The sequence below is a fragment of the Vanellus vanellus genome (assembly GCF_965231255.1).
Source record: "Vanellus vanellus genome assembly, chromosome: 3".
NCBI lineage: Eukaryota > Metazoa > Chordata > Aves > Charadriiformes > Charadriidae > Vanellus > Vanellus vanellus.
In genome coordinates this window covers 128,987,612-128,999,092 of record NC_138907.1, presented here as the reverse complement: position 1 = coordinate 128,999,092, position 11,481 = coordinate 128,987,612, and the positions used below count along the sequence as shown (strand labels likewise).

Genomic DNA, 11,481 nt, shown 5'->3' with positions numbered 1-11,481 from the left:
ACAGAAACCTCACCATGCAAACCCAATACACCTGTGAGTGCGGGGGGCCGTGAGATGAGCACGTGAGTGTGCTCCTGTTTGCTGGTGAGCCCCAAGCTGGATCAGCCAGCAAGCAGGAGACCTGTGGGGCTGGTTAGAGGGTGCAGGATGCAGGCTGGGGTGTTGGATGGACGGGGGCTGTGCTGGTGCTCGAGGGAACCAGGAACACCCATGGCTGCCTGTACTTATGTGTTTATGAGTCCTGTTGGGTACATGCGGACACTGTTGAAGGCAGCACCTTGTCCACAGCAGGTTGTGTGGCCAAGTCAGAGTTGCGTCTGTGTGTGTTTGTGTGTTCTCTCTGGGATACACACTCAGCTTCAGGGTTGAACGTGCAAACAAAGCAGGCACATCCACTGCCCCAGGACAGAGACCCCCGGGTCTTGGGGTGTCCCAGGCTGGATTCCAGCAGCTGGGTAGGAGGAACCCCTGGGCCTGCAGCTGCTGGAGAGCCCTCTTATAACAGCCCACGGCCTCTTATAACATACCTTAAAGAAAGTCTGTTTTCCTTTTCCACAGCCATGGATTGTTCACAGGATGACAACCGAGAGGATGATAAAGAGGCACATCCTGCTAAAAAACTACTGGCAGAGGCATGTGAGAATGAAGGCCTGGATGCTGGACACTGGGTCTCCAAACTGTCGGAGATACTGGGAGTCAAGTCCAAAGAAGCCCTGAAACATCTTCAATATGAAGACTACCTTAAGCTGGAGTGTGAAGTACGGTACCCCTGGGAAACAAAGGCACTCCGAAAACTCCTGCAACTAGCAGACAACAAAGAAAGTTTTGAGGAGCTGCAAAAGAAGCGCTCGGAGATGACAAAGCGGAGACAAGAAGAGGCCAAGCAAGCCCTGAAGGAGCTGAAAGAAATACAAAAGAGCCGCAGCCACAGCAGGGATGTTATACGAGAGAAAGAGGAGGCTCTGTGGCAAGCCATGGAGATTCCCAAAGAGTTCTGGCCACCACCAGATAAGTCATTGGTGGATGTGCTGGAGAGCATCCAGAAAAACCTGGAGCAGCAGGAGTCATCAGTGGTCAGGGGTGGGAACGTCTCCGACGCGGAGGTGCTGAGGCTGGCATCGGGGGGACTGGCCCTGCAGGGCATTTACAGAACCAGCAGCGTTGGGGATGTGCTGGCAAAGCGAGACCAGCTCATCAGGCTTCCCGACGGATTCAAGCTCGCTGGTCCAGAGCAAGGGCCGCTGCTTGAGCGGAAGGAGTTCTCCTCCTCTGCAGCAGAAGCCACTTTCACCAAATCCGTGGAGCAGCTGGGGTTCAGCATCAGTGCCTCCGCCAAAGCCGGGTTCTGGGGGTTTAATGCTGAAGCTGGGCTAGATTATAGCAGCTCCTCGCAGTTGGAAGACACCCACCAGTCCCGCTTTGAGCAGAGCTACCATTGCATCACCAAGTACCAGTACATCCCTCTGGCCTCCTGCTACTTCCAAAAGCATCAGCTTTGCCTCTCGGACATGGCCCTGCGGGAGCTGCAAGACATCGAGCATCTTCTGAGCATCACTCAGGAAGCAGACAGGCCCAATATGCTGAAGAGCAGGTGCGCGAGCTTCTTCAGCAGGTTTGGGTCCCACGTAAACCAGGGTCCCCTCCACTTTGGGGGGATATTCTGGTGGAAGGCATCTACGGAAGGATTCAGAGCTGAGCAGCGGGAAGAGATGAAGCGACAAGTATCTGAAGCCCTGGACAGCTACATCGGGGCCAGCTACGGCGGCTTCAGCGTCAGCGTGGACATTTCGAAATCCAGCTTACAGGCTTCTTTTCAGAGAAGAGACGGACAGAGTGCCCACACAGCGGTTCAGCTCTACGTGACCAACACAGGGGGCCCATCAGGGATGGAGTCTCTTCTTCAGTGGAAAACGGGGCTTGTAACTAATAACTCAACCTGGTGCGTTATCGACCGAGGCTTTCAGCTCATCCCAGTGTGGGATATAATCCTGTTCAATCACAGCAGCGATTTTAAGTCCAGCTATCAAATGAGCAGCAGCCTCAGGGCTGCTTATGAAGCGCTAACGAATTACAGCGTCGGCACCATGTTTGGAGAGGATCTGCTCAGTGCGGTGAAAGATGCCAGAGCTTTCATAGAGGGTGTGAAGGCCTGGGAGGTGACGGCAGTTGAAAGGAAACTGCTCCGGCTGATAGAATTCAAACAGAATCTGAATGAAAAAACCAAAAACCATAGTGTCTGGATCAATGTATGCCTGTCAGACAAAGCACTGCAGGAGTTCCTGGTGAATACCGTTCTGTTTTGCAAGAGGTCACCTCCAGAAAACACCACCTATATCAAGTCTCTGTTGAGGTGTCTCCTGGATCCTCATGTCTATTCGGTCAAGGACTTCCCCAGGTCTTCTTTCATTATGCAATGGATCTTCCAGACTGAGCACGTGCTTCCCGAAACGCCCAATGTTTCTGAGCTTGAAGATCTCACCAAGACACTGCTGCAAATGAAGGATTACATCCAGGAAGTCACCTACGCACCAGAAACCTCTGCATCTGCCATTCACGAAGCAAAGATAAAAGCCACCTTGACTACAAGCCTAGCTGTTTATTCCTTACTCCAGTTTCTCCAGGAAAGGGCACAGAAAGACACAGAACTGTTGGTGCTCTTAATTATGACCAGCATGGGATACCAGGTGGAAAGCAGCACCTTTCGGTACCTACTCGGGTGTCCAGAAATTAACTTCATGATAAAAGAAATGCAAACGGGACATAAGGAGTATCTGAATCTGAAGGAGCAAGATGTTTACAGAGGCCAGGCCTTCCTGCTGCACATGGGTCTAACCGTAACACCCGACTATAAAGAGGTGTCCCCTGAGCAGAAGACAGAGCGTTTAGTTTTCATGGAAGATCAAATGAAAAACTTATGGTCCACAGAGATAAAAACTCTCCTGGAAAAGCACAGGGCCTTCAAAGACTGGGAGAAGCTGGAAAGTGACTTGCAATCCTTCATCAATGGGCACTTGGATGACACATGTGACGATGTGAAGAAACAAAGTATAATCAAAGACATGGAAGACACTTTCCAAAGAACAGAGCCTTCCACTCAGTCCAAACCCAAATCGGATGGCAGCGAATCCAAAGGAAATCAAGCCGCTGCAAACCAAGAGTTCCTCCGCTTACTTAAGCGCCTTGGACTAGAAAGTCACTATCCAAGAAAAATGGGAACAGAAGATTTCCACATCATATACAAGGCATCGTTGTATGACAGCCAGCCCAGCAAGGACGATGAACTACCCTTCTACTTCTTGCAAAAGCTATTAACCCTGGATTATCGGGTGAGGTACCTGACTTGCAAGGATGAGAGCAACCCAGGAGTTGCACCCGTGCCAAAACCCACAGAGAAAGAGCACGAACCCTCAGATTCCTTTGATGACTTTTTCTCTGATTTGGAGAAAGAAACCCCTAAATCTGCAACCAGGGACAGTCGTGTGCACCCCATGGACCTCCAGATGGCAATTTTCCATTGTGCCGATGATTTCATGAGACAGTACATTTCAACAAAGCTTGCTTTCTGCCAATTCGCGCTACCTCTCCTGGTACCAAACCCGTGCACTTCACAGATAGAGTTCCCCATCTGGTCCCTCAGCCAAATCAAGAAGAGCTGGAAAGGGACTGAGAAGTTGGGAAAGCAGGTCACTATTAACAGTTACAAAAACAAACTCATCTATCAGGCAGAGATACCCATTGTGTCCTTCCTACGGATCGGCAGTTCTCCCTCCTCTTCCAAGTCTCAGATCCTGAATGCTCTGCTGAGCAAACAAAAGCACGACACTTTTTTCCACCGACATTGCAAAGGCAGCACCAAAGACTGTTTGCTGATGAAAGGTGTCGTGGAGATCGCCTGGTACTGCCCCCGGGGCAGCGACGATGACAGCTTTGACTGCTGCGTTGCTTTCTGTAACCTGCACGGAGATGCAAGGGATCACCAAGAACAGCTGCAGTTTTTACAGGAGATATCTGCTGTGAACGTGGCTTTTGTATCCGAGTCTGATCAGAGCGACAAGAAAGGGATGAACATTTTACGTGACCTGTGGCAGTCGCAGAGGCCTTTGGTTTGTCTTTTCACTGAAAAAGAGAATGTTGCGGCTGGCCGATCTAGCCAAAACATAAAAATAGGTATGAAGAACAGAAATGAAGCAGAATTGATGGATGAGCTGACACGAACACTCAGGGATCTCCTGGAAAGGTCTAACACACTTTCCAGCCTTGACGCCTGCGTGGACAGAGCTCGCAAGCGCGGAATCTTAATCGATGAAGATACAGACGCGTGTGTGACAGCCAAAGAAAAGGCACAGGTGCTGATGGAGCTTCTGAAGAAAGAGAAGTTGTTTGAGATCAAATCCCAGCTGCTGCCTCTTCAAGGAAAACTGTGGTACACCTGGTGCAAAAAGGACAAAGAACTCACTCGCCTGCAGGAAAAGAGGAACAAGAGCATAGAGCATCATCGGAGCCAAATTGAATCAGAGAAGTCAGTGATAAGAAAAAAGCAGCTAGAGAAAGCATTCCCCCTCAACCAGCTGATGAAATCGGTCCTTAGCTTTCTCCAGTCACAGCCAGAAGATACCAAGAAATACTTCCTGCAGTGGATGAAGGTCTTTATGGATGACCTGTCCTCGGATCGCCTTGACGAACTGAGGAGACAATACCACCTGTTATGGTCTCAAATCCTGGCACTAAAGAAAAACAGTGAAAAAACCAATCTGAAATCTCTGTTGCTGAGTAAGTTAGATGACCTCTCCAATGAAATCAATGATTCCTCCATTGGCCTTGAGCATATTTTGAGAGAGGTAGGGCAGATCTATGAAGCTCTGGAATCAATGAACTCAAAGGATAAACATTTTGTCAAACTACCTGAAATTGCAGCTGATCTGATGGTTTCAGGGTATCCCATCGAGCTGATGGACGGTGATGCTTCTTACGTACCATTACGATGGGTCGGGGCAATCTTTGACAAATTAATCGAGATGCTAGGAGACAAACGAGTATTTGTTCTCTCAGTGCTTGGCATCCAGAGCACAGGGAAGTCAACCCTGTTGAATGCCATGTTTGGTCTTCAGTTTAATGTCAGTGCAGGGAGATGCACCCGGGGAGCGTTTATGCAGCTGATTAAAGTGGACGAGAAGCTGCAACGGGATTTGGACTTTGATTACATGCTAGTTGTTGACACAGAGGGACTTCGTGCCATAGAGTTGGCCAATAAACTGTCCCTTAATCATGACAACGAGCTGGCCACCTTTGTCATTGGCATCGGCAACATAACTCTGATCAATATCTTTGGAGAAAATCCTTCAGAGATGCAAGATGTCCTTCAGATTGCTGTGCAGGCTTTTCTGAGGATGAAGCAAGTAAACCTCTCCCCGAGCTGCCTGTTTGTACACCAAAACGTGGGAGAAATAACTGCCAGGGAACAGAACATGGAAGGACAAAGACGTCTGCAGGAAAAGCTGGATGAAATGACCGTGACCGCTGCCCAGCAGGAATTCTGTGATGTCTCCTGCTTCAGCGATGTCATCCGCTTTGACGTGAACACCCACATTCATTACTTTGCTCACCTGTGGGAAGGCAACCCCCCGATGGCACCACCCAACCCCACCTACAGCCAGAACGTCCAGGAATTAAAGAGCAAAATTCTCCAAGCTGCCAAGAAGGAGTCGCAGGGCAGCGTTTTGAGGCTCTCGAGCTTGAAAGTTCGAATTAATGACCTCTGGAATGCTTTGCTGAATGAAAACTTCATTTTCAGCTTCAAGAATTCAGTGGAGATTGCTGCCTACAAGAAACTGGAGACCGCATTTAGTGAGTGGACCTGGCAGCTGAGGAGTCACATCTTAGACTTGCAAATGAAACTGGACAATAAAATCCGGAATGGGGAATTGCAGAACGTCACCGCAGAATACCTTGAAAAACTCGTGCAAGGGACAAGCGAGGCCATCACGAAAGACATGGAAAAGTATTTCAGTGAAGACAGAGACTGTGAGATACTGGTCCAGTGGAAAAGCAGCACGGAAATGAAGCTGAAAGAACTAAAAGAATCTCTTCTTCTTGAAACTAGAAAGAAGTGCGAGAATCTTATTGAACTAAAGAAGAACCAGTGTAAACTGGATGAAAGGAAGTCAGAATATGAAAACGAGCTCCTGAAAAGGAGTAGGCAGTTGGCTCTGTCTCTGAAAGGCCAGAGACTAAGCGAAAGAGAACTGAGAGACAGCTTTATTTCTCTCTGGACAATCTGGGTTGCTGAAGTCTCCTCTGCTGCTCGCCCTCCGGAACAGGTTAATATTGATGTGGAAATAGAAGATGTCCTTCTAGAGCGCTTTAAGGAGCCGAAGGTACACGAACGAATCAGGGCGTTTCCCGCACAGACAGCATTTTCTGTTGACTTGGAGAAACACGTCTCTAGGAAAAGACGTTGGCACTTCTTCAATATGAATTTTGATGAAGCCGATAAAAACAACATAAACCACATTACAGACAGCATCATAGAGCGTGTGAAGGCAAATATTGATAAGAAGGAAAAGGAGAAAAGGGATTACAGTCGAAATTTTATTCATGAAATACTAAAGGAAGTAGAGAAAGGTATGAACTCTGTCCCTGAAAGTGCCAAATATAGTTTTAATAAGGATTACGGAATAGATTTGTCACTGCATCTGTGCATAATGGCAGCAGAAAGGTTTAAAGCCATGCACGCAGCATTCAGAAAAGCAAACGATCCAGTCATCTACCTGCAGAGCAAGAGAGAGGATTTCTTTAAATGTTTCCAGATTTCCTGCCAGGGAGCCACTTCTGTCACAACATTCGCTGTTTTCCTGTGCGACAAGATTGGCCCAGCTCTTCGCCAGGCGGTCTATGAGAAGACAGCTCTTGCCATAGCTCGAGACATGAAGGGTAAAATCCCAGATTTCAACGGCAATAGATCCTCTCTGGAAGTCTGCATACTGAGATACATGGCAGAAGAAGAAAACTTTGAGAATTTCAAGAAGTACCTTAGTTCCCCAGGAGACTTTTTACAGAGTTACATTGAGACACGTGTTGAGAGGTACTGTCTGGATAGGAACAGGAGGCTGGAGAAGTTTTTAGACGACTCCCTTACTCTCTGCTACGAATGCATCCAGTCAGCTGTTTTCACATCAACCAACATCGTCAAAGACAGAAAAGACAGAAAAGACAAAATCTCTCTTTGGCTGGATGAATTTTGCAAAGCCCTTGGAGAGGTGCTGAGCTTGCCCAGAAGCGACCTGAAGGGCATTGAGCATCAGGAGGTAACAGACATAGAGTTCCTGAACAATGCCATGACAGAAGCACTGGTTTCCGTGAGGAACGAGCTCAAGGAAGAGCTTGCTTGTGCTGATATGAGCTCATTTGAAAGGCAGCCTCACACAATCCTGGCGGAACAGTTTGCGGGGTGCTGGAACCAGTGTCCCTTTTGTGGGGCTGTTTGCACAAACACCATGCCGAATCACGATGGAGACCATCAGCTTGTCTTCCACCGTCCGCAAGTTTTGACGGGATACATGTGGTATAGAACAGACCATCTGGTCATCGATATTTGTTCCAGCAGCGTTGGAAGTGACTGTTCATTCAGGATTGGTGAAGACACATGGATCCCCTACAAGAAATACCGGGATGCAGGACCTCCTTATTCCACTTGGAACATTCCTCCTGATACATCCATGCAGACGTACTGGAAATGGTTTGTGTCTCATTTCAGGACAGACCTAGAAAAACTGTACAATGGGAAATTTCAAGGCAAAGGAGAAATCCCTGCTTCGTGGCAGAATATTACAAAGCAGAAAGCACTTGAGGGACTGGAGAAGATTTAGGCCAAGTTGATGCGAGGGAAGAACCACAACTGCTTTGCATTTTAGAAGAGCATAGTACAAGTATACCCGCAAAATATTGTTATAATGGCTTTGACCCCAAGCCACATGAAGAAAACAGTATCTAATTGCTCACCAAGCTGGGTGAATAAGGCGTGCTACTCCTGCCATCGCTCCGAAATTCCCTTGCTTCACGCTGAAGTCGGAACTTTCTTTCCTTCTTGCCATACACATTTACCTCCGCTTTGTCTCAGAGAAAAAACCACCAAAGCCCATCCCTGCAGCGAGCAGTCGTGTGGCCAAGATTAAGACCAAGTGCCACAGGAAGAGCAAAGGCAGCACAAGAAAATACCAGTTTGATCGGCTGCTAGGAGAAAATAAGTGGCGCTGGCAAAAAAAGACTTTTCCTGCAGCAGGCACTTGTCACGCTTAAAGAACGGGCTGCGGGATGTGGGCGCAGCTCAGCCTCGGCTGCAGGCTGTGCTGGTCTGCTTTGGGGCTGATCGTGCCCTCGTCGAACCCTTATTGATAAACTGAGCAGTGGCTGTTCTGTCTCCAATGGCATTAAAGCAGTTAACACAACAGCCTACGCGGGTTTAGGCAGTGGTTTAACTCAGTGTTTATCAGGTATACTTCACGGGTTAAGGTGCGCGACTCCTAGGCAGGTGCCTGGGCCTGATGAGCTTCCCTCCAGCTCTCGGCCGCAACAGCAACGGCTCTTGCCGTCGCCTCAGCTGCCGAGCAAAAGCCTTTGTATGATCAATGTGAAGAATTATGTATCTTTGCAGCTTCCTCAGCATCTGTCGGCAGCGTGTGAGGTTAGTGTTTGTGCCGTCAAGATGGGCTGGTGGCAAGGCAGCCATGGTCTGGAGAACATGTCACCAGCTGGGACTGCACCAGGGAGGTGGGCGGTGACTTTTGCTGCTGCATGGTTCCCGCAATGCTGCTGGAAAGGCAAGAAGCAAGCCCTCCTGGAGAGCCAGCCGCGGCAGTGATTCAGTATAATCCCTTGTAGCCTTTGCTAATAAACTAGTCGGGCTGGACTGGACTGGTCTCTGTATCCTTTATTTTCAGGGGAGCCACAGCTGTGTGTGACTTCAGCGTTGGTGCTGTGAAGACAGGCAGGTGACAACTGGGAGGTATAAGAACGGTCTGTGAAAGGGTGCGCGGAAGAAAAGTGTCTGCTCCTTTCTTGGCCTCGGGTCACGGACCTCGTTCAGTGTCTGAAGGGATCATAGTAAGAGGAGGATGCCATAAACAAGAACATCCAATTAAACAAATCTCCCTGACAAACGGTAAGGGAGGCAGTGGTGGGAACCCTAACTGATGAGCGAAAGGGTGGGAAGGTTTATTCCAGCAAAGTTATCTGACTGGGGAACTGACCAACTGGGAAACTAAGGGAAGAAAGGGGAACCAAACTCAAAATATACCAAGACACAGACCTGACAAAACAGAGGTGGAGATGACAGGAGACAAACCTCGCCAGTGTGAGCGTGCGCTGCAAGGACTCAGTGCCAGTTACTGGTGAGACCTCTGTGTGTGTGAGTGGATTTGGGGGCAGCTACTGGAGTCAGACTGGGAGTGTAGGTGCCTCTGGCCCATGGTGTCAGCTACTGGAGTGAATGGGGACCCACTGCAGGTACTGGAGTGAGTGGGGGGGATCTCAGTGTCAGGTACTGGAGTGAGCGGGGGTCTTTAAACTCCAGACACTGCGGTGGGAATGGTGTGTCCTGCACCCAGGGGGGGGCAGCCCCCGGTCCCAGCACAGGCTGGGGGTGGGGGGATGGAGAGCAGCCCTGCCGAGAGGGGCTCGGGGGTGCGGGGGGGGAAAGCTGGCCAGGAGCCGGCAGCGTGCGCTGGCAGCCCAGCGAGCCCCCGGCATCCCGGGCTGCATCCCCAGCAGCGTGGCCAGCAGGGCCAGGGGGGGCTGTGCCCCTCTGCTGCGCTCTGCTCTGCTCTGCTCTGGGGAGACCCCCCGCAGTGCTGCCTCCATCCTGAATACATGAAGTTCCATCTTAACATGAGGAGGAAAAACTTTCCTGTGGGGGCGGCAGAGCACTGGCACAGCTGCCCAGAGAGGGGGGGAGTCTCCCCCTCTGGAGCCATTCCAAACCCGCCTGGACGTGTCCTGTGCCACTGCTGGAGGTGCCCCTGCTCTGGCGGGGGGTGGCACTGGGGGAGCTCCAGAGGGCCCTTCCAACCCCCACCACTCTGGGATGCTGGGATTCTGTGATTCTGTGACTGGTGTGAATAAGGAGAGTGAAGGACTGAGCACCAGCAGCTGGAGCAGGACCACGGGTCACAGCCTTTAGGTAATCTTCATCTTTCAAATGTCCAAAGTCTAATGTCGTCAGTCTAACCTCGATACCAGGGAAGGTCATGGAGCAGGTCATCTTGAGTGCCATCAAAACCCACATAATGGGCAACCAGGGGGTCAGGCCTAGTCAGCATGGGTTTATGGAAGGCAGGTCCTGCCAAACGAACCTCATCTCCTTCTATGACAAGATAACCAGAATATTGGAGGAGGGATAGGCTGTTGATATTGTATACCTGGACTTTCGAAAAGCATTCGATACTGTCCCCCATACAATTCTTGTGGAAAAACTGGCTTCGCACGGCCTGGATGAGCATACGATCCGCTGGATCAAGCACTGGCTGACTGGAAGGTCCCAAAGAGTGGTGCTCAATGGATTTAAATCCAGCTGGCGGCCGGTCACAAGTGGTGTGCCTCAGGGCTCAGTGTCGGGACCATTTCTGTTCAACGTCTTTACTGATGATCTCGATAAGGACATAGGGTGTATCATCAGCAAGTTTGCAGATGACACCAAGTTAAGCAGGAGTGTTGATTCCCAGGAGGATAGGGAAGCTCTACAGAGGGACTTAGATAGATGGGATCACTGGGCCAACATCAATGGTATGAGTTTCAACAAGGGCAAGTGCCGGGTCCTGCACTTGGGCCACAATAACCCCGTGCAGCGCTACAGGCCTGGGGAGGTGTGGCTGGAAAGCTGCCGGGCAGAAAGAGACCTGGGGCTTCTCATTGACAAGCGGCTGAATATGAGCCGGCAGTGTGCCCAGGTGGCCAAGGAAGCCAACGGCATCCTGGCTTGTATTAGAAATAGCGTGGCCAGCAGAAGTAGGGAGACGATTGTGCCCCTGTACTCAGCACTGGTGAGGCCGCACCTCGAGTATGGTGTCCAGTTTTGGGCACCTCAATACAAGAGAGATATGGAGGTGCTGGAGGGAGTGCAGAGGAGGGCAACGAAGCTGGTGAAGGGCCTCGCAGGCAAATCCTATGAAGAGCGGCTGAAGGAGCTGGGACTGGTTAGTTGGAGGAGGAGGAGGCTGAGGGGAGACCTCATCACTCCCTACAACTATTTGAAAGGACACTGTAGAGAGGTTGGTGCTGGTCTCTTCTCACAGGTAATTAATGACAGAACAGAGGGAATGGCTTCAAGCTCCACCAGGGTAGGTTTAGACTGAACATTAGGAAAGAATTTTTCCCAGAAAGGGTGGTCGGGCATTGGAATAGACTGCCCAGGGAGGTGGTTGAGTCACCATCCCTGGATGTGTTTAAGAGACGTTGAGATGTGGTGTTGGGGGATATGGTGTAGGGGAG

The 11,481-nt window shown here is 50.1% G+C and overlaps 1 protein-coding gene across 1 annotated transcript; it reads left to right on the top strand.

Moving 5' to 3' along the window:
• Positions 1–560: 560 nt before the first annotated feature.
• On the top strand, positions 561–8,905 carry LOC309670652 (interferon-induced very large GTPase 1-like; the record flags this gene model as incomplete). The annotated part of the gene is made up of 1 exon (XM_082481707.1): positions 561–8,905. The coding sequence occupies one exon, from the start codon at positions 561–563 to the stop codon at positions 7,863–7,865; it is 7,305 nt and encodes a 2,434-aa protein (XP_082337833.1). The 3' UTR covers positions 7,866–8,905.
• Positions 8,906–11,481: the final 2,576 nt, after the last annotated feature.